The sequence below is a fragment of the Xyrauchen texanus genome, chromosome 48 (genome assembly GCF_025860055.1).
Source record: "Xyrauchen texanus isolate HMW12.3.18 chromosome 48, RBS_HiC_50CHRs, whole genome shotgun sequence".
Lineage (NCBI taxonomy): Eukaryota > Metazoa > Chordata > Actinopteri > Cypriniformes > Catostomidae > Xyrauchen > Xyrauchen texanus.
The window spans coordinates 25,660,402-25,682,652 of NC_068323.1; the positions used below are offsets into that span (position 1 = coordinate 25,660,402).

At 38.8% G+C, this 22,251-nt stretch overlaps 1 protein-coding gene across 1 annotated transcript; it reads right to left on the reverse strand.

Moving 5' to 3' along the window:
- Positions 1-9,563: 9,563 nt before the first annotated feature.
- On the reverse strand, positions 9,564-21,197 carry ncl (nucleolin). The gene is made up of 17 exons (XM_052121621.1): positions 21,042-21,197; positions 19,810-19,911; positions 19,625-19,733; positions 19,072-19,167; positions 18,833-18,958; positions 15,406-15,546; positions 15,085-15,210; positions 14,040-14,129; positions 13,738-13,861; positions 13,288-13,424; positions 12,972-13,098; positions 12,750-12,886; positions 12,516-12,645; positions 12,242-12,399; positions 10,549-10,675; positions 10,037-10,329; positions 9,564-9,913 (listed from the first exon to the last, which is right to left on the reverse strand). The coding sequence occupies exons 1-17, from the start codon at positions 21,057-21,059 to the stop codon at positions 9,855-9,857; spliced, it is 2,100 nt and encodes a 699-aa protein (XP_051977581.1). The 5' UTR covers positions 21,060-21,197; the 3' UTR covers positions 9,564-9,854.
- Positions 21,198-22,251: the final 1,054 nt, after the last annotated feature.

Below are 22,251 nucleotides of genomic sequence, written 5' to 3' on the forward strand. Positions count from 1 at the left end.
GAATAAGGCTGTAACATAACAAAATGTGGAAAAAGTGAAGCGCTGTGAATGCTTTCCGGGAGCACTGTATATATAATGTTTGTATAACTGTTTTTTTTTTTTTAAAGAAGTAATAATAAAAAAATTATTCTGCACTAGTTGTGCCAACATTTATTTTTTTCAAGAATTACAGCTTTTAATAACACAAATGGTTACAACACATGACTTTTGGACTAAGACCCAGACAAAATATCAAAATGACTTTGAATTCAGTAATTGAAAACATGTTCACCAATGAAGAGGTGTATTCAAATAATTGTGCAAATTGCATTTTTAATCTATTTTTGAATAATTAAATAGATTCTGGACTACAACAAAAAAATTTGTGTTATGTTATTGACCAATGTCCTGCAAAAAGCAACCCTCTCGCTGTTTCTCTCTCTCACACACACACACACACACACACACCCACACCCTTTTGGTGATAACAGTAGGCTTCAGCGTTGTCCGATGGGACAACTGGAAGCCATATCCATTTTCCCGTATATGTTCCCTGCACTTTTAAGAGAACTGTTTCTTCACAAACGAACAAGGCTAAGTGCGCCTCACTAAACCTGCTGTTCCCACCATCTTTTCATTCCCTGAGCATTTGCAGAAGGCAAGATGCACCAGAGTAAGACAGACGAGTTTGGAAAGGACGCCACCAGATAGCAGAGAAGCAAGAGGACACAATGATCCACATGTATTTAGTTTAGATCATAGTTTGTCTGACTCCAGTGGCAAAAAAGGTTTTGCTAAAATGAGGAAGTTGTTTTGGAGACTGACATGGCTGAAGTTAGCAGAACCGCTGAGATTTACCCCAGCGAACAATGTAGTGTTTCAGTTAGCCACGAGCCTTCAGTTTGTTCTTATACGAATCGTACCTGCATGGTGGATGAATCTCCAGAGACCCTGAAGCACATTCTGGCCTTGACCCAGAATAACATTTGTGGTGCCCAGATTAGACAGTTAAAGAAAAAAGTGGCTTTACTGTCCTCTATCTGGCACTCCAGGATTGAAAGAGAAATGCTATGCAGGTAAGCAACAGTAAGATAGAATATCTGTTAGAAAGCACACACATTTGCTATATTTGGAAAGGTATTTTATAAAAACAGAAAATATTGAAAAATAAATGTGGTTTCAATATTTTGTGAAACAACAAAAAATAAGTATTGGTTGATTTGAAAGTAAGGTAAGTATTGTTAAAGGTAGGATTTTTATATTGTCTAGGTTAAAGGAAGTTCACCCAAAATGAAAAGGAATTGGGACTGGGTTTGTTAAGCTCCAAAATGAGTGCATCCAGAGAGCGGCAGTTCTGTGGACGGAAACGGCTTGATGACAAAGGTCAACGGAGAATGGCCAGACTGGTTCGAGCTGACAGAATGGCTATAGTAACTTTTTTCGCACCATTCTCTTTACACTAGAGACTGTTCTGTGTGAAAATCCCAGGAGATCAGCAGTTACCGAAATACTCAAACCAACCTGTCTGGCTCAAACATTAATGCCACGGTCTAAATCAATGAGATCACATTTTTCCCCATTCTGATGGTTGATGTGAACATTAACTGAAGCTCCTAACCTATATCTGCTTGATTTTATACATTACGCTGCTGGCACATAATTGGCTGATTAGATAATGATACATGAATAAGTAGATGTATAGGTGTACCTAATAAAATGGCAGGTGAGTGTATATCGTTATCGTGAAATAAAATTTGTGATTTGAGATTTTGGTCATATCGCCCACCCCTCTTCATATTTACTGTACAAGCTGTGTATTTTATTCTGTTGCTGACATGACGTTACGTGCAGTATGCAAGCTGTCAATTTATTAATTCACAATCAATATGCTTAATCGTTCAAATTGTTAATGACGATTACACATTAACATCCCCAGATGAAAGTGAATGGTGACTGAGGTCACCAACATTTTGCCTAACATCTTTTATGTTTCAAGAAAGAAAGTAATATGAGTTTAGAGCAACATAAGAATGAATGACATACTTTTTCCTTATTGGGTGAACAATCCCTTTAAGTATACCTGATGTAGAGTATTTATTTTGCATAATTACTATTAAGACATAAATGCAGTTAATTTGTAATTCACAGAAAGGTGTAAATGTTAAGGTGTAAAGAGGAAATGATAATATTTTGTTCTGAAAATTAATGTCACCCTTCATTTCTCCACAGTTGAAAGGACCTGAATTGTGGACTCCAGTCTAATCCAACATCCAGAGCCAAGAGACGTTCAGAACTCTTGTCTTGAACATTCAAGCCAGGCTGTTTTCTCCAAGACTTTGAGAAATCTTGCAAATCTTGAGAATGATGTTTTCAACTTGGACTTTCTAGTTTTTGTTACATGTTGAAAAGATTGAAATGACATCCTGAAGGAGGCATTGAATATACAGTGTACTGTATATTCTGTACAGTTTTTGGTTGTTACATGATTTACTATGAATTTACGCACCCCTTGCGGAATCTGTAAGATGTGAATAGTTTAAAAAAAAAAAAAAAAGAGGGATCATAAAATTCCTTTTTTGTTAGTTCGACCAGGATTAAGCTATTTGACAAATACTGAACAAAATGATAAATGAAAACACAAATTTACACACCATTAAAAAAAATAGTTCAACCAAAAATGAAACTTCTCTCATCATTTAACTCATTCACACAGCATCCCAGATGTATATGACTTTCTGCTGCTGATCACAAGTGAAACTACACTGCCTGGCACAAAGTAGCATACGTAAAAAAGTAGCATACTCTCATATTTAGTTAGACCGCCTTTAGCTTTGATTACAGCACACATTTATCATGGTATTGTTTCACCAACCTTATGGAACGTCACAACATTTATTTCTGTGCAGAATTGCATTCATATTTGGCAGAGATCTTGTATTGATGACGGAAGAGTCGAACCTCTCTGTAAAGTCCTCTTCAGCACATCCCAAAGACTTTCAATGGGGTTAAGGTCAGGACTCTGTGGTGGCCGATTCATGTTTGAGCCCAATGAATTTTGGCATTGCCATCCTGTATATGCCTGTGCTGTCAGGGAAGAAAAAAAAAAAATTATTGATGGAATAACCTGGTTATTCAGTACATTCAGGTTGTCAGCTGACATTTTATTGTTGCATAACATTGCTGAGTCAAGACCTGACCAATGGAAGTAACCCCAGGTCATCACACTGCCTTAAATCCAAACAGCAACTTTTCTTTTTGGCCTGGCAGTGTAGTAGAATGCTTTAAGCACACACATAAGTCAGGGCCACCATACCTGGTTCAGCATGGGGAGGTCTCCCAAGCTTCCACAAGCTACTCACCTTTCAAGCTGCTCTACAGGGCATTGGATGTCCTGAAGGAGGCATTGTCACACTGATTAAATCTTGTTTACAATGTTAAAAACAAGATGGAGCTCTGTGCCTGAAGTACTGCAAGAATTCCAAGACTTGAGAATAATAATAACGACCATAAAGGCAGTAATATTGTTTATGCCATGATTTTTCTTAATTCAACATACTGTATGACAACATGGACACAGACCTTCCTTAAGCCTGTTGAGACACTATATAAGCAAGCTCTAAAAGGTATTTGATTGAATCCTTGATGAACACCACCCCTATGGTCATGATTTTCCACACAATTTTGCCTCCTCCCAGTTTTGTAATTGCAGCTCCACTCTGGGGTGAGGTTGGCTGGGAGCGCTCTGATGTTGTTGTTGAGATCTCCACTTAAGGAATGGTTCTCCTGCCTTGACCACTGAGGGGGGATCCTCTGGTGCTGACCTTTGCACACCCTGCCTCCACCACTGCCTGTTCAGACTGCGTTGAGGGTGAAGAGAGTGCTGATCCAAGCTCTCGGGTGCTGGTGTTGAAAGCTCAACTAAGGAGATAGAGAATTCTCTTGCCTCCATTGCTGCCTGTTCTTAGCCCTCTGGGTCTGGTACGGAGGGTTCGGGAGAGGTGTTTGAGGGTTCCACTGCTCCTGAGCTGCATAGACTAGTGTTACGTCCCAAAATAAGTCTTGGGGTATAAATGGACGCAACAAAGACTACAAGTTTAAAGAGCATTAGTCTGAGTCCTGCCACAGCACCACAATCAAACAAATTACTGTTAAGGTCTTTATTATATTTACAGAAATAAGGACAAGGTATTATTAGCAAACAAGAAAAGGGAAGCAATGGCTTCAGGAGAGGGCAAGGCCAAAATAACAAACAAACAAACCTAACTGTAGTAGTAAACCTCTTATCACCCTACAAAGAAAAGAAAATAAATAACACAATATTAATCTAGCTCCCTTCCTGGCCTCAAAACAGGAAAAAAACAGAGTACAACAAAAATGGCACCCACCTCCCTACAGCTTCCAAATAAACACATGTAATACCGGTTAGACACTTACAACAGTCAAACAAAGATAGCGATACAATACCCAAAGTAGAACATTAGGCAGTTATCGTGTTCACAACTAAGTTATAATCTGTTACAACAAAGCTAGGCAGGACAAAGACAATGCTCTGGAGAAAGCTCTTGTGACAACATTTCTCTCTCTCTGGGCGGTTTCTTCTCTGCTTTTATGCTACTACTGCCTGGGATGGTAAGCAGGCACAGCTGAAGACAATCAGCTACCTGAGATGGAGTAGGAGGAGCCAAAGGGAAAACAGAGGAAGAAACACAGGAAAAAGCACACAAAAACACATTAAAGAAAACACATTTAAAACCAACCATTTGAATACATCTCTGGACGTAACACTAGCAACCTGCAAAGCACATAGTCCATGACATGTAGCAAGGTGTCATTTTCAGAACTTCCTTTATTACATTTAGAGCTGAAATTATCCATTGTATCAATAAAAAAATGCACTCAAAGATACTATAGACGCCAGTGAAAATAACCTCCTTTTCTATAACAGCTTCGCAAATCTGTCTCTTCAGATGTGTCTCTACCTTGGAGGCCTTGGGAACATCACTGTGCTCTACTGTCCTGTGATGGCATTTAGAGAGTGTTTAATGTAGCTTCGACTTTAAATAGTATTAGATGTGCTACTTAGGTTTGGTTTTATGTCTTGGCATTGTGAAATGTCTTTATTGTATATAGAATATTTTCTTTCTAATATCAACATGCCCAGAAGAAAATTTGCCATTTTGGCTAAATCTGCCACATGTGATGAGTATAGTTTCCTGATAAATAAATATAGTTACATTTTTTATTTTTTCCACCAGTTACTTTAAATGCACCCCTTAATAAAATATTCCATTTAAAGCTAATTAAATTGCCCTTATGATCACCATCCCCACTGTTAACTGGTCTTTAGCACATTGAGGCCTCCCAGTCTTGCTGTCACAGCCCTCCATCTTCTGGCTAGATAGGGGTTGTGGGAAAACCTTTGGCTATGGGCTGCTCTAAACCTTCTGCGGGTGTTGAGGGCTCTGATGAGGGCCTGCAAATGTTTCTGTTTCCACATCTGCCATCTTTATGCCCTCTGGTGGTGTTGAGGGCTCCTCTGCGCCCTCTGGTCATTGTGTTGAAGGCTCTTTGCTCTCTGTGCCTTCTGGTGGTGTTACTAAAGGATCTTCTGAGCCCTCTGGTAGTGTGGAGGGCTCTTCTGTGCCATCTAAACCCTCTGGGGGTGGTGTTGAGGTGTCTTCTGTATCCTGTGCACCCTTTGGTGGTGCTCCTGAGGGCTCTTTGCCTTTTGCACCCTCTGATGCTTTTGGTGGCTGTTCTTCATTTTCTGCAGCCTCTGGTGGTGGCATGGAGAGCTCTTCTGCACCCTCTGGTTCTTTTGTTGAGGGCTCAGCAGAGGGGCTTGGGTGTTTGATGGACTCTATTGTCCTGTTATTCTCTGTCACAGAGCTCCAGGTCTCCTCTCTGTCTATCACTGCTACATGAAGAGAAAACATGGTTATCATAGAGGAACAAATTGCTTGTTGCTTTAACAGAAATGGTGAGATAGCAAGAAAGACAGAGATGTTCTGAGGACTACATAAGATGTAAAGAACATCAGACTAGAGCAGAATTATTCAGTGTCTTCTGCTGATGGAGCTTCCTTTTTTCCTCCTGCTAATCCATCGTGGCCTCATGGACACTAATTTTTCTAAGAGGAGGGCAGAACAAAATTAAGACTGTGACAACACTGATCCCCTGGTGTTGTACCCACCTTCACAATTGGAAATAATCAAAAAAACAGCTCAACAGACACAGCTCCGTGATCTGGATGAATTTGAAGCGAATCCAGGATGACATTTTTTCGCCACATGACCTTCTGCTCCATCTGGTTGAAGAATCCATCCATGTTTGACAAGCTTTAAATGACAAAAGGATACAATATACTGTGCTGTTATTCTGCAGACGCAGAAAAACTAATGTCTGTCGTACACCCAACAACCTACATGCAACAGTGTTCTGATCCTGGACTCACCTTTGCTTTTGCAACGTCCAGGTCCTGGCCCACAGTGGTGAGCTGCTAACAGAGGCTCTTGATTGACTCCTCATTGCAGAATTTGAGTAACCTCCTCAAAATCTCAAGCATATTGGCCTCTGTAAGCATCTATTGCTTGTAGAACTCACTCATGAATTTGATGTTTCCCAACTAGCATTTGTGGGCCTTTTTCTTCTCGGGATCCAGCTCTTTCTTCAGCCTCTCCTGTTCATCAGCCTGAGACAGAGAGCGAGAGAATCCATTGCTGAATTAATCTGACTTTTTTGTACACAAAGACATCCACATTAGATCTCAACATCTCATAAGCTCTTCTAAGAAAGATAATATTTATAATTGTATTGAGCTTTTTTTCAGGGCAATGGGATTGTGAAACACCATGTACTTCTCAACCTCTTTCCAACAGAATCCGTCCATCCATCCATCCATCCATCCATCCATGGTGCAATAAAACATTTAATCAACATTACATGTTAAATAAACCTGATATTTGTGTATGTGCATATAAAACACAGTTAGAATGACTGACCTTGTCCAATACAAAGTAAATTTAGAAGGCCATCTGGAACTGTACAGTAGGCCTCAGAGGAAATTCTGTCATAGTTCCTCTTCCTGTCTGACACAGGTGGTGTGATGGGCTCAGAGAGGCTTGAAAATTCTGCTGAATCCACCTCTGGCAGCGTGAACAATCTCAGAGATGAGGACTGCTCGGAGCTCTCTGAAAGACGAGGGAACTGAGAGTTCTGCCTCTAGTGCTATATACATTATTAGGCTCAGTGCTAAGGGTGGCTCTGGACTCTCCAGTTGAGACTCAGCTGAAGGGGCAGATGGCTCTGAGCTCTCTGGCTCGGTCTTAATGCTGGGGCCTGAGAGTTCTGCCTCCACCTGACCTGTCGATGTTGACAGACTTTACAGTGAGAGCTGCACAGAACTCTATGGTTCATGCTCAACTAGTGGGACAGAAGGTTCTTCAGCCTCAACTGGTGAGGTAGGCATGGAGTCAGCAACACTTTGAATCATTTGCAGACCTGAGATGGGAACCTCTGGCTGCAGTCATCCAGGACGGCTAAATTTCCAGCTCCCTGAATACATTGCCTCTTTAGTAGTTTTTGCCGGCATACTTGGGATCTTTGATTAAAATCTATGAGAAAAGCAGCAGACACAGAATTAACAGATAAAGTACCAGCATCTATGACTGCTTCCTGTTCATCATTACATAAGCCTGTAAATAAACACACACACACACACAAGACTTTGAATCGAGTCCTCCAAAATAATCATATTTTGGTGTATAGCTAATTGGGTAAACATCCCACCACAATAAAACCACAATGGCAATTTTTGTTTGTTAAATGTCCGGTCGGGACAGGTTGCCCCATTATTATTGGGACTAATTGTCATGAGTGTTTGATATTTTGCAATGTTATGGAACTTATTCTTTAAAAATTATTTCGTAGGTTGACTTTTTTTCTCCCCAATTCCCAAAGCGCTTTAAGACCTCGTGGTGGCGTAGTGACTCCATCTCAATCCGGGTGGCGGAGGACGAATATTAATTGCCTTAGCATCAATTCGCGCATCTTATCATGTGGATTGTTGAGCGCGTTACCTCGGAGAAATAGGTGTGGAGGCTTTACGCTATTCTCAGCAGCATCCACACACAACTCGCCCCACCGAGAGCGAGAATCACATTATATCGACCACGAGGTTAATCCATGTGACTCTACCCTCCCTAGCAACCGGGCAAATTTGGTTACTTAGGAGACCTAGCTCAAGTCACTCCGCAAGCCCTGGATTGGAATTCGGACATTGTGTCAATGCTCTGAGCTACCCAGGCCCCACTTAGAAATTTGTACGGTTTCTTCGTTTGCTCTAGTGCTTCGGTTTAGCTGAAAAGCCTGTAACGGGCCATTAACAATAATGGCATGATGCGACTGTGACAATTTGCCCTATTGCATCGCCTTTTATTTTCCACTCTCTCCATTTTGGATTTAAAGAATGTGTATTTCTCTGTGAGTGAATGTCCTTAAGAAGTTTAGCTATACGGTTGATTAATGTCACCCAATACGAAGACTTGGTTTTAAAAAAAAAACAAAAGGATTGCAATTACTGTGGGTCTAAAAGTTTCAATAATTTTCTTAATGTCCACATAGCTTGCAGATCATCAAATTAGGTGTTTTGGATTTGTTTTTAATTCAATGGGTTACTGGATTACATTCGACCACTAACGTTTCATTTGTGGTAAAGATGTCATTTAAAAATTAAACTTTGAATCATTTTAAATTTAGAGGGAATAAAACTTGTAGTCGGTTCAGTGGAACTGTGTAAAATGGTCTTCGATTACAAGCGATTCAAACAGTTCAACAGTTTGAAGGTCTTTACCGGGTGGATGCAGCTAAGAGGAATTAGCCAGAAATTGTCCACAATTAAGTATTAAATATCAAATGAAATGTAGTCCCTGAATGGTCATTGGATAACCACTTTGTTTTCAAATTTGGGTAATAAATGTTTAATTTCAACAAATTTGTATACAACACATTACCACTGCTATATTGTAATTTAAGCTGATAAGATAAATATATAAAGATAAACCTCATTGTTCAACTAAATAGTACAGAATTTGCCAAACAATACAAATAGTTTAAAAACCATATTTAATCAAAATGGTATGATTTTTTTTTACATTTTATGAAAAATCTGAACTGGAAAAAGAAAAGTCACAAGCCAAATTTACTTTACATATAAACTTCACATTATCTTCAGAATGGAAGCATTTCCTGGTGTCCTTAGACTCATATTTCAGATTTACATATCTAAGAGTCAATTTAATGTATTTGTTACAACATGCTTTGCACTTTAAAAAAGATACTGCACATTTAACGTCAACAGCAAGTTTAAATATATATATAAAAAAAAAAAAAGTGAAACTAAAAATTCAGGGGGAGGGACAACTTCACATTCAGGTTTTAAATGTCATGGTTTTGTATTAAATTTCACAAATTGGTTAGAATATGCTTAGCCCCAAAAAAAAAAAAAAAAAAAAAAAAGTACTGCACATTAAATTTCACCTGTAGCAAACAACAAAAAAAGTAAAATTAAATAAAAATTCGGGAAGAGAAGTGAATACACACCAACAAAAAGAAACTAAATCATGTACAACATGTACCTAAACCAGCAGAGCATAATTACAACATTCACATTTAATTCATTGACGCTCCCCGTTTCAGAAAAACAGATGAGGATGCAAGGTGGATGGTTGGGGATGCAGCTCAAAACACAGAAGGGTGCAAGAGGTCGGGGGGGGGGTCACTGTACAGTTATAGATTACTGACACTTTCTGGAATGTCCTAGAAACGCTCTGACAAAATAGATTTAAGCAATGAAAACAGTACATTCAAAAACAGATTTAATCATCAAACTTGATCTTCTTTCCTTGTTGCCTGTCCCCAAAACCACCTCTTCCACCTAAGAAAAAATAAAAATAGATTTAGTCCATTATTTGAAATAAACTTTCAGTGTACGCATGTTTGGAGTGCGTACACTGGTGTGAAACCAGACTAGTCTTAATATTTCTGCAATGACAAATACCTCCTCGTCCGCCTCGTCCTCCCCTGAAGCCGCCGCCACCTCGGCCACCGAAACCACCGCGTCCCCCGAAACCACCGCGTCCCCCGAAACCACCGCGACCACCACCTCTGCCGCCAAAACCACCCCGTCCACCACCTCGGCCGCCAAATCCGCCCCTGCCGCCCCCTCTGCCTCCCTCGCCCTTGGGCTTGGCGTAGTCCAGAGTCACATAGTTTCCATCAATCTCGCCGTTGTCCATAGCATCTTTGGCTGCCTTGCAGTCTTCTTCACTGTCGAAGTCTACAAAACCAAATCTGAAAATATAAACAGTATTCAGTAAGTATTACAGCTGCAGTATAGACACGAGGACCTCTAAATGCAACAATCTTCAATTTTGGGTGAATTAAAGTCTCACATCAGACATGTAAATGTGAATCTGAAACGTACTTCTCATGCGAATTCATACACCGCGCCACTGCATTGACAGAGCTGCTCATGAGATGTGAAAATGCAAAAACGCAAATCAGCATTACCCTTTCGATGATCCAGTTTCTCTGTCTGTTGCAATTCTGGCTGCGACTGCACCCTCAAATGAGTCTTTCAGTGTCTGATCTGTGGTGTCTTCTGAGAGACCTTTGACAAACAGGGTTTTTGTAGGTCCTGTAGGCAGAGAGAAGGCAGTTAGTAATTACTGTAGGGTGGAGCAATACAAAAATTCACAACATATTTGGATCACTGCAATTTTTTGGTTCTCCTTCATTTAGCTTCATTTCAGTCCTACAGTTGCTTCTGGTTTTGACCTGCAGTAGAGGAGATTTCCTCTTACATCATACTCTTGCACTGAAGTATGCTGGAAGAATCCCACCCTTCAAAAACCTAGAACTCCTCCACTTATGCATTTTTATTGCCACATGAACCGCGTTCTCCAGCAGAAACCTAGGTGTTAAACCACTTTCTCTTAATCCCTTAAACATGAATGCAGTTTTCCTTTGCTAATTTATGACATTTCAGAAATCAACTTTCTGCAAAAACCCTGGAATGAGTTTTTGCAAGTGCATGTAAACAGGGTCATTGACTGACAACTGTGAAATTAGCACCCACCACATGCAGGTGTTTCATGCTGGTGAGAAATGTAGGCGATGCACATGCACTTGTTGAGGTTTATTGGCACTTGCAGAACACACAAATACAAATGTTCAACTTTGAGACAAGAATTGTCTCATCTATAAAAATGCTGTATATGAGCTCTTTGCAAGTTGCATTCTGACCCTGGAATCATCTGCTGTAACTTAAAGTATGCATTAGTACCAAACCGATACATCGGTCATATTAGAAACATTATAAAAAGTAATATAAAGTCTGAATTTCAATTGTTGAAAGTTTCCCCTGAACTTGTATAAGAGAACACATGCAACACCGCTGCGTTTCTCTCGGCAGGTGTAAATGTTCAGTTACAACCTGACCCTTATTGACTGGCAGTATTAAAATAGTTAGCATTTGACTGATACTAAACAGTACTGATGTTTATTTTGATATTTATTTTAATGATCAGCAATTGACTGATACTGTACCTACACTACTGATGTTTCTAAAGCCATTTATAGTATTTTTCTTTATATTCTAGAATTTGTTGGCAATGTATAATAAAATATTTTTAATCAAAGAATATTTGACATTAAGAAAGCAGCCTCGAGTACCTTTGTATAGTCATATCGGTAAACAATCCACATATAAAAAGGTCAGTTTTCATTCCAGCTTGAAAATTCACTATATCGCCACCATATTGGTAATCAGTGAATCTTCCCCCTCTATAATTGGTATCACCTCAAATCCCTTATCGGTCAGTCTCTAGTATGCATAATCGATAAGGTGCATTCTGAATTTTGTCTTTCAATAATCACAGTCTTTGTGAATTAAGCCATGCTGCGCATTTTAGAATGTGTCCCAAAATTAGGCATTCACACCACTGTGGCTGGTGGGCAAAAAAAGTGCATTTCTTACCCAGATTACATATCCAAGCAACAGCAGTAAATGTTTAATTTATTGATCCCCTGAATGGTTTTATTTTTAATCAGCGTAATGCTAATATACGTTGTGTCTTAATTTATCAGGGCAAATTCACAAAATCAGGGTTCCCACCCTTTTGACCAACAAATTTCCATTACTTTTCCAGCTGTTTGATTTTTAAATGAAGGGGTCACATTAAAAAAGTCAAACTGTGCGCACCAGAGTTTCCTCTTCCTCCACTGCCGCCGCCGCCTCCTCTCTCTTCTCTGCTCTGACTGAACTCTAGTCTGATAGTTCTGCCTTCAACCTCTGTGTTGTTACATGACTCCAGTGCTTCCTTGGCATCCTCCACACTCTCAAACTCCACAAATGCAAACCTGAAATGAGGGGAAATTTAGACCACTTCCATACATAAAAATCATTACTGAAGACTCATTCTTGAAAAGCTTAATGAACACTTAACCACTGTGTTGTATATGCAAAACACACTCACCCCTTTGCCCTGCCATTGCTCTGTGGTACTCTGACAGCCACAGCCTTCTCAAACACACTCTGCAGAGAATCCTCAGTTGCACTGAATGCTAGATTGTTTACCACAAGGATTTTGCTTGAAGAACCAGCAGCTAAACAGGGGGACAAGGAGAACAGTTGTCACACATGCTAAATGCATCCAATTAAGAGCCCAATCCAAAAAAGAATAGCCACAATAGACTGGGGAGCAAATCACCTGGTGCTCTGCTGCCCTGACGACTTTTCTCTCCAGTGAAATCTATCATGATTGCACGTCCCTGAACATCCGCACCCTGCGCTTCTTCCAACATCTTCTCAGCGATAGCCTCAGTCTTAAACTCGAGGTAGGCGATTCTGTATAAAAAAAATAAAATAAATACAAGTCAGTGAAGCCTTTCTAAATTTGGCAGTCACAAACAGTAATGGCTCGTGTCCTCACCCTCTGCTAGAACCATCATTGCCCACTGGCATTCTGATATCGATGGCCTGGTCAAAGACTTCCTTCAGTTCATCTTGCGTTATGGAGTACGGAAGGTTCTTTACAAACAAAGTGCGTGCATCTCTCTCTGAGGGAAGAAAACAATTACGTTGGCATTTGCAAGCTTAAGGTTTATCGGACCACATAACGATCATTCCAGATCAGCACTTGACTATCTTTAAACCCACACGAGAGTTCAGGGAGTTAAAAACCTTTCATCGTTTCTGGAAATGGCTAGTTTTACATTTCACTGCGTAAGCTCAATGAGTCCAATTACCTTTCTTGTTTTCCTGTGAGTTCTCTTTGCTTCTGGCTCTGTCGAGTTTCAGTGGTTGGCCCATCAACTTCTTACCATTAAGTGCTAAAGCCTGCTGCAACTCTTCTTCTGATGAAAAGTCAACGTAGCCAAATTTCCTACCAAAATGACAAGACTTATTTAGCCAACTTAATGTCTATTCACTAACTTTTTCAACAGTAATGACATTGGCAACAATAATTCTTTTTCTTTTGTAAATCTCATTACAAAAGTAAAATACTTGGTACGTTTATACATTTTGGTGAAAGAATACGACAAATGCTCCCGTGTAAAATTGTGCACCAACAAGACCTAGAATGCTAAGTGTCAATTTTGATTGAATGTTGACTATATTAAGAGCGACAGTTGTGCTGAGGTAATGTTTAAAATGTATAAACGTAAATAAAAGGGAGACAACGCATTTGCCCTTACTTAGATCCGCCAAGACGCACATCCTGAATTTCAAGGTTCTCCTTTGAGAAGAACTTTGTGATGGCTGCCTTGATCTCATCAAAGTCTTTATTGGGGTTCAAGTTACCCATGAAGAGACTGAAGCCTGAAACCAAAAAGGAAGTTTAGTTCACCATAACAAGAATCAAATTTAAGAGTTTTATTTATAAACCAATCAGAATTGAAAGGTGACATCACATAAATCAGTATTAAATCCCTTGTTAATCATCATATATATTGGTTTAGAGCCCCTATGAATTACAATGTCTTGAATTGAGACTCACCCTCTCCTTCAGTTTTGACTTTCTTGGCTGGAGGAGTTCCCTTTTCCTTTTTCGCATCAGCTTTCCTTTTTCCTGGAGTTGTGGGTGTTTCTAAAATCACACAAAAGGGAATTGAGCAAATTCAATAAAAGATTGCACAAATGCATTATATTGGAATACTTCACCCAAACATTCTGTAAATTTACCATTAAGTACCAACCCCATATGACATTTTATTTTCTACAACACAATTTCTAAAGTTATTCCTGGTTGTTCTTTTACTCCTAATCTAAGTGAGACTGTCAATTACCACAAAAAAAGCACTATAAAAAAGGTCCAACTTGTGCACCAATCAACTACAAAAAGGTGTCAATTTTGGTAGCTTGTTTTTTTTGGTCTCATGTGACTGTCGTACCAGGTTTAAAATATGCAGTCGCTCAGATTTGAGTGCATCAGAGGGGAATTTTAGTGTTCTTTACCCAAAGTTCTTGTTTTTCTTCAGTAAACTTTAATATCATGCAGAAGTTGTATGAACAACTTTAAATGGTGCCTCGTCATTTAAGTACTCATTGATTTTAATTATATGGAAAAGAGGGGGCCTGGTTAGCTCAGCAAGTAAAGAAGCCGACTACCACCTATGGATTCGTGAGTTCGAATCCGGGGCGTGCCGAGCGACTCCAGCCAGGTCTCCTAAGCAATAAAATGCAGTTCTCGCTTTCGGTGGGGCACAAGGAGAGTTGCGCATGGATGCCACGAAGAATAGCGTAAAGCATCCACAGACGCTGCTACTCAGTAACGCGCTCAAGCCACGTAATAAAATGCAAGATTGCCGGTCTCCGATGCAAAGGCAACTGAAATTTGTCCTCCGCCACCCGGATCGAGGAGAGTCACTACGCCACCATGAGGACTTAGAGTGCATTGGGAATTCCAATTTGGGAAGAAAAAGGGCGGCCATGAAATACTTACACTTTTGTGCTCTAAAGACAGAATGCCATGAGGGCGTGTAAATCTTAATTTTGGGGCAAGACATTCCAGTAACATGAAATGGCCATTACACCAGTCATACCTTCATCATCATCATCATCATCTTCCTCCTCCTCCTCCTCCGATTCTTCCTTAGCCTTCACCATTCCAGCCTTTTTAGCAGGGGCTTTAGGCGCAGGTGTTGTGTCCATTTCCTCCTCTTCTGAATCTGTGGAAACCAATCGAAAGAAAGTTAACAGTTTGACAAATATACTGAAAAAAAACATTGCATCTTTTCAAAAATCAGATCCAGTGTCATCAACTACTTTTAGTAAGACCGCTGTGGTAAATGACAAGTGCATCTCTAAAAGGAAAGACAACCACTTCAGATGCTGGAACTTCATATGAACATCTATTCACACACCGTCGTCGTCGTCATCATCATCATCATCATCATCATCATCCGATTCCTCTTCGGCTGCGGGTGCTTTGACAGCAGGTGCTTTAGCAATGGGTTTAGCTGGTGTAGCCTTCTTAGGTGGGGCCTCTTCCTCTTCAGACTCATCTACAGGGACAGAATGTTTTTTTTATTTATTCATTCATTTTAAAATTTAATTCAGGCAGTGACTTTGTAGCTTGCTTTAGCCCACTGAACTGACCATTTTTGCCCAACTGAGGCCCTGTGTACACCTGGTAATAAGTGGGGTGTAAATCGGCCATTTCTTCATAAGATCTTATATAGATTCCCTTGGCCTGCGATCCAACATATGCCAATACTTCAAAGTCTGCCACGATACGATTTAAATAGATTCAGGTCCCTGCAATCCATATTATGTGCCTATTTAACACAATTACATATTTGCCCTCAAATGTAACCAAAATATAAATTGAATATTTTGAGCTCTGTGCAAATTAAGCATCTACATTGGGACATCCACATCAAAAAAAGGAAATTATACAGATATCACAAGTGATCAATCGTTTGATTACAGCTTATTTTTCAGTTCAATCCAATTCGAAGTATTTGCATACCCATGACGTTTTCAACTACCCATGGTTTTCTTGGATACAACTTCCACAGTTGTAATGAAAAATGATAAAAATGTTAGTAAGGGTGTTGATGTGTATCTGTGTAAAGTTAAAACTGATGCTGGAGCTGAGCAGGTGTTTCACATGGTTAAACTTATTGTACTTTAAAATATCAAATTCTCATGTCAATTTCAAATGAGTCGCATGCGCAATGATATCGACGGAAGCCCGAATTAATCGCGCATGTCTGCTGCTCTGCAATCGTCACGAGAGCTCACATTTTAAGGAGCACCCGGTTGACGTGCTCGCACTGATCCAGTCACTGGTCTGAAGCTCGCGGTTCACGGGAAGCTTTGTTGATGTGCATCCATGGACAGCAGAGCACAATTTGGCTTCATAGAACCTGCGCATATCCTTGTCCCAAATGTAAAGAAATGTAGCGCTCTTAAAGTGAAACATAATAAGGTTGCTTCATCACCTGAACAAAATGTGTACGGACGTGGTTGACATGAGTATTTATATAAAAAGGTACATCTTAAATTTAAATATATCAAATGTAAAAAATAAATAAATGGTTTAGACCCCATTACAGCAGTTTCTAGCACAGTCCTGTTTCCCATCACAGATTGTGACATGAAAAAACAGCTTTTTGTTACACTGATTTGCCCCTAACGGGAGAAGAAAAAAAAAAAAAAAGTCATGCATTGAAAAATAATTTTCCTTGATATTTTGACATAGGTCATTGTCACATGGTTGAAAACATAATGGTATGTTATCTAAAAAAAAAATTGTTTCAGAACTCAATTTATTCATTAGTCCAAAATAGGACCAATTTAAACCAGTATATCCAAACAACTCCTTTTCTATACCTTCTCTATTACGCAATATAGATGCATAACATCAGCACAAGTCTCACTCTGCATAAACATGGCAACGCCTACTTCACCTCTTTGGCCCACCCACAGGTTCGCGGTTGGAGCATTGAGTCAGTACGGCAGGAAGTAACAGGGATTATTGGAGCAACAAGAGGTTCGAGATGCCTGCAAACTTTCCAAACATTGCACAGTGCCAGGAAAAACAGACTCTTTGCATTTGATTCCCAATGATCCTAACATAAGGAAAGCGTGGCTGACATTTTTTATTAAATCCCGGATTGCGTAAGGCAGTTTGTTCGCTTCATTCTACTGTGGATTCTTTTTCCAAACAAGTCGGTCTTTGAAGAGACAAAAAAAATAAAAAATATATATTATATATAAAAAAATTATTTTATGCAGGACTAAGTGTATTGGACCAGACAGTATTGTCCCGGAGAGACTCACCCCTGCGCACGCTTAAATGCAGATAGATTATGCGATGATCATGACTTCCTGAACCATAACATGCAACACTTTGCGTTTCTTATCGTGAAGAAAATTGGCAATCTGCAGCTTTGATGAGTTTAATTTCCTGCATCCCAATACCTTGCTCTCCTCAAGCCATCTACAGTACATCTCATTGGCTGTTGTCACACTCTGACTAATCAGGAGAGTGAGCACACCTGATTCGTCAGGCAGATTTGGAAGCTGGTTTAAAAACCATTGTGACTTTTGCAACTAGTCGGGGCGAGTTTGTTTTGAGTTGGCGACTAGTAGTCTCAGATCTCACGACCAAGGTTACGAGCTTGAGTCATGTGCTAGGCTTTAAATGACTAAACTAGGGATGCACTGATGTATTAACTGGCTGACATTTCAGCCAAATATTGAACAAATTAAAATCATCTCAGGCATATCAGTTGTGCACGAAAATGGCAATATGTAAAACCGGTGGTTCATTTATAACTATATAAATAAACTCTGAATTCAAATCCACAATACGTAGAAGGGTTCGCACATCGCAATATGGCCTTGCACGTTTACTAAACCATGACAGCTTATATAAAAAAAAAAAAGAAAAGCAGTGTATTGGCTGATACCAATATTTTTGTAAAGTGAGAGTTAGTGTAAAATATATATATATATATATAACAATAACATTTTATCTGTATCGGCTAAATTCAGATTGATGCATCCTACTATAAACACCTGTGGTGCAAGAATTGTTTATTCTAATAACTTGATATTTCACGTTGCTATTAGTGCTGCACGATTAATGACATCGCGATGTCAGACTGTGCGATAATATGACGGCAAATGCTGTGATTTTATTAAATAAGTGCATGTGTGGACATGACAGCCCATTCTCTCAGAGCCGTTTGCCCATATTCTACACCACTAATAAAGATGACCAGTCAGTCTCAGTTTAGGAAGTAGCACGTGTGGGCATGTGAGTTTCCGGTGTTCAGAGTGGAATTCGGGTGAAGATGGAAGCAGACCGTCACAAAAAAATAACAGAAACACAGATCACAGCTTGGCGATATATCTTTATTTTATCCTTGAAGTATTTATTGTTCCATTTTATTTAAGTGTAATATTGAGAAAATAACAAGTTTGCAGTAATGCAAACATGTAATTTTGAAAACATTTTAATTTGAAAACACTGTATAGTCGTGGTTGTTGCTAGTTTGTATGTTTGAGTTGAAAAATACACATTCCAGCATTATCAGTAATTATTTGTGCATTTTCCTTGATAACCAAGCAAGTTGACTCATGATACCTTGTGTTTATTACATCGTAAAATTAACCTCAAACCGCAATATGAAATTTCTCTCAAATCGTGCAGCCCTAGTTGCTATCATTTGTTGCTGCAGTTTAATGAACCTAACCTTCATTTTTGCTGCCTTGCAAGCACTGCCATTTCCAAATCTAGTTTAGAATGTATGATGTACAATTGGATTTATTTCATACCATCGTCGTCGTCGTCGTCATCAGACTCCTCAGCAGGTGCAGCTTTCTTTGCAGGTGTTGCTGCAGCTTTGGCAATTGCAGCCTTCTTGGGTGGGGGTGCCTCTTCTTCATCAGATTCTTCATCATCTATGAAAGACATGCAGCACAATTCAGTAATTTTACGTGTTAGTGTATGTTTCATTGGCTTGAGTACATATATAAAAATAAGCATATTCATTGACAATGAGAATGTATTGTACCATCATCAGATTCCTCTGCAGGTGCAGCTTTCTTTGCAGGAGTTGCCTTAGCTGGTTTTGCAGGTGTGGCCTTCTTTGGTGGAGGAGCCTCCTCTTCTGAAGGAAACAATAGAGATACAATAAAGCCATGCTGATTGATCTGACTTTTCTTAGATTAGAAAAACCCAAGGGGTCAGGATTTGGCATGTTAGTTTAGGCAGTTAGCCCCTGCTGGTAAATGCCATAGCTACATTATTAGTGGCTAAAAATACTGTTTTTTTTTTTATTTGTTTAAAAGTAATGCAAAAATTAGCCATGTATTATTAAAAAGCCAAAAAAATATATATATTATTGCATAAATTATGCATTTTCCACCGCCCAATTTCGGGGGGCTCTTAACAGCATGAAATACTCATGTTGCACAGTTCTAATATAAAGTTGTCTGTTGCAGCAGGCAGGTTGCATAATTCTGGCATGTGGCAGCAGAGCAATTGCCATTGAGATGAATGGGAAAACTAAGAGCGCTCTCCCCCAGTATTATAAAACTCATTGGGAAAAATCAAATGTTGCTTACCAGAGTCATCGTCGTCATCATCATCATCATCACTCTCCTGTTTGGCAGCAGCTTTTCCATTTTTTACAGCTGCTGTGTTCTTTTTTGCCACAGCTTTGGCTGGTGGTGCCTGCAGAATGTAAAACTCATTTAATATCTTAAGTACAACAAAAAATAGAAATGCATTACATTGGTTGACTCTTCACCTCTTCATCCTCATCACTGTCCTCCTCGCTTGACTCCTCTTCCACTTCTTTAGGAGGTGGAGGGGCCTTTTTCTTTGGAGGGGCTGCTGCTTTTTTGGTCGCCTGTAAAAATCCAGAGTGGTTTGATTCAGTGTCAGCATTAAACTTTTTAGTTAGAGCAATGTTTGCCCCCTGGAAAATACTTTCATGAGCATTTAACCTACATGAGGACACTTTATGGAAAGTACATAGCTTTTAACTAATAAAAATAAATTGTCCATATGAATAATTTAATTATTCACAAAGGCCTACACTAAAATTTTAGAAAATATACAAAATTACATAAATATATGTATAGCGCTGGTTTAGAATATCTTATTGTACAAAGAACATATTGGGGGTGTGCACAATTGTATTTAAATTACTATAACAGTTTGGCTGATAACATTTCTAGAAGTACAAAAAAATGATAACATTAAAAAAAATTAAACGTCATAATTCGGTTGATTTTAAAAAGCGCGAGGATCCAAGCGAAAAACTCTCCGCGAGGACAAACCCACGTGGGCTTCAGGATACACGTGTAAAATCTTTATGCTAACTAACAAAGTAAAGCATTCACGTGTAAGGAATACTTCCACGATACGAACAAGCTATGCTCGTGCAAAAACATTGTATTTGTATAAACCAAACACACTGCACATTGATAATGCAGCATTTTAAATGTCTGCCCGCGCTCTGCAGAGTCAAAATGGAGGCGTTTAGCATCTAGCTACATTGCTACACAACACGCATGGCAAATCATTGAGTAATAATTAATCACGACAGACTAAAATAAATCACAAATCATAACCATCAACATGGGCGAACTTTACTACATAATAAAGTGTTTAATAAAAATATATATATATATATATATATATATATAAAAAAATAAAAAAACCGCAATTTTCCGTCATTCGTGTCAACGGAGGCCTAGAAATGAAGCAGCATGGGCATTTCAGATTAACGGAATAATAATAATTAAATATAAAGACTTAGATATAATTCATGAGATTGCAATTCCCTTTAAAAGGCCATTTGCACTCTGCGATCGTATATTGCTACGGTATAAAACACGCATGACCGATATGCAAGTGATGCACGTGTTGGCCTTGCGATCAAATCAGAGTAAAATAGACCATCTCTATTGTTAACTCTTTCTAGATTTAAATAATGATCTTAAATTATGTTATGAATATTTGCGCTTATCTTACCTTGGCTAATTTCACCATGACTGCACGTTGTTTTTGTAGTAAAGCAGATAAATGAGAGACTGGCGCAGTAAAGACTTGTCAGCCACACGTACTTCTCTTAACAGGATGGAAACCAGCACTGAGATACGCTTTTAGTATGTCCAACTAAACACCGCCCACCGAAATCTCCGACCAATGGCGTTTCCCGTATGCAAATATAAGAATAATTTCTCATCAGCTGGTGTAAAAATCCGCCGATGCACACACATATTGCAAAGAACTGATACTGAATGCCCTCGTGTGTTGACTGAATAATGTTACCCGGATGGACCCTGTAAAGGGCATTGACAAACGTTCTGTGCCAGGGGAAAGAGTGGACCTATCGAAAAACATTTAATAGTTTTCACAGCCGTCCTTTTTGAGCAAGAAATCAAATTGATGTACAATGTTAACATTTTCAAAGTACTTTATTAGCTTGATTGTTTACAATATTACTAAGTTCACCTAATGCGGTTTTCACAAAGTGTTGTCTATAAACCTATTCAAGTTTTAATATTAAGCCATATTCTAAAGGATGATGACAAATAGAATGTTAAATAAGACAGTCCACAAACTAATTATTGCCAATCACAGAGCCGGCATCCAAAGTGAACTACTAATCATTTTTGCAGTGTACATTCATTAATGTGATTGACATTAGCCTGCCTTATATTTCACTGTTCATAAATGAATATTAGGATGTATTTATTGTTGGGCAATGTACTCACCAACTGCTCTACATGAAGAAATAGCTGAACTAAAACTGATCAGCTGAAAGCTATGCTTTAATGTGGAGAATGTTGGTAAGCTACATGACAATAGCTTGCTCAAATAAATATGAAATACTAAAAACTAAACTAAAAACTATCAGCTGCAATTTAATTAAATGCTTATTTGTATGTACAATATATATATATATATATATATATATATATATATATATATATATATATATATATATATATATATATATATATATATATATATATATATATATATTAGGCACTTGTGAAAAATGTTGCATAGTGAGGATGTCTTCAAAAATAATGCCATAAATAGTTTTAATTTATCATTTAATGTCATATAAATTCCAGTAAACATAAAAAAGCTAAATCATTATTTGGTGTGACCACCTTTGCTTTTAAAACAACCCCAATTCTTCTAGGTACACCTGGACACAGTTCTTCTTGGT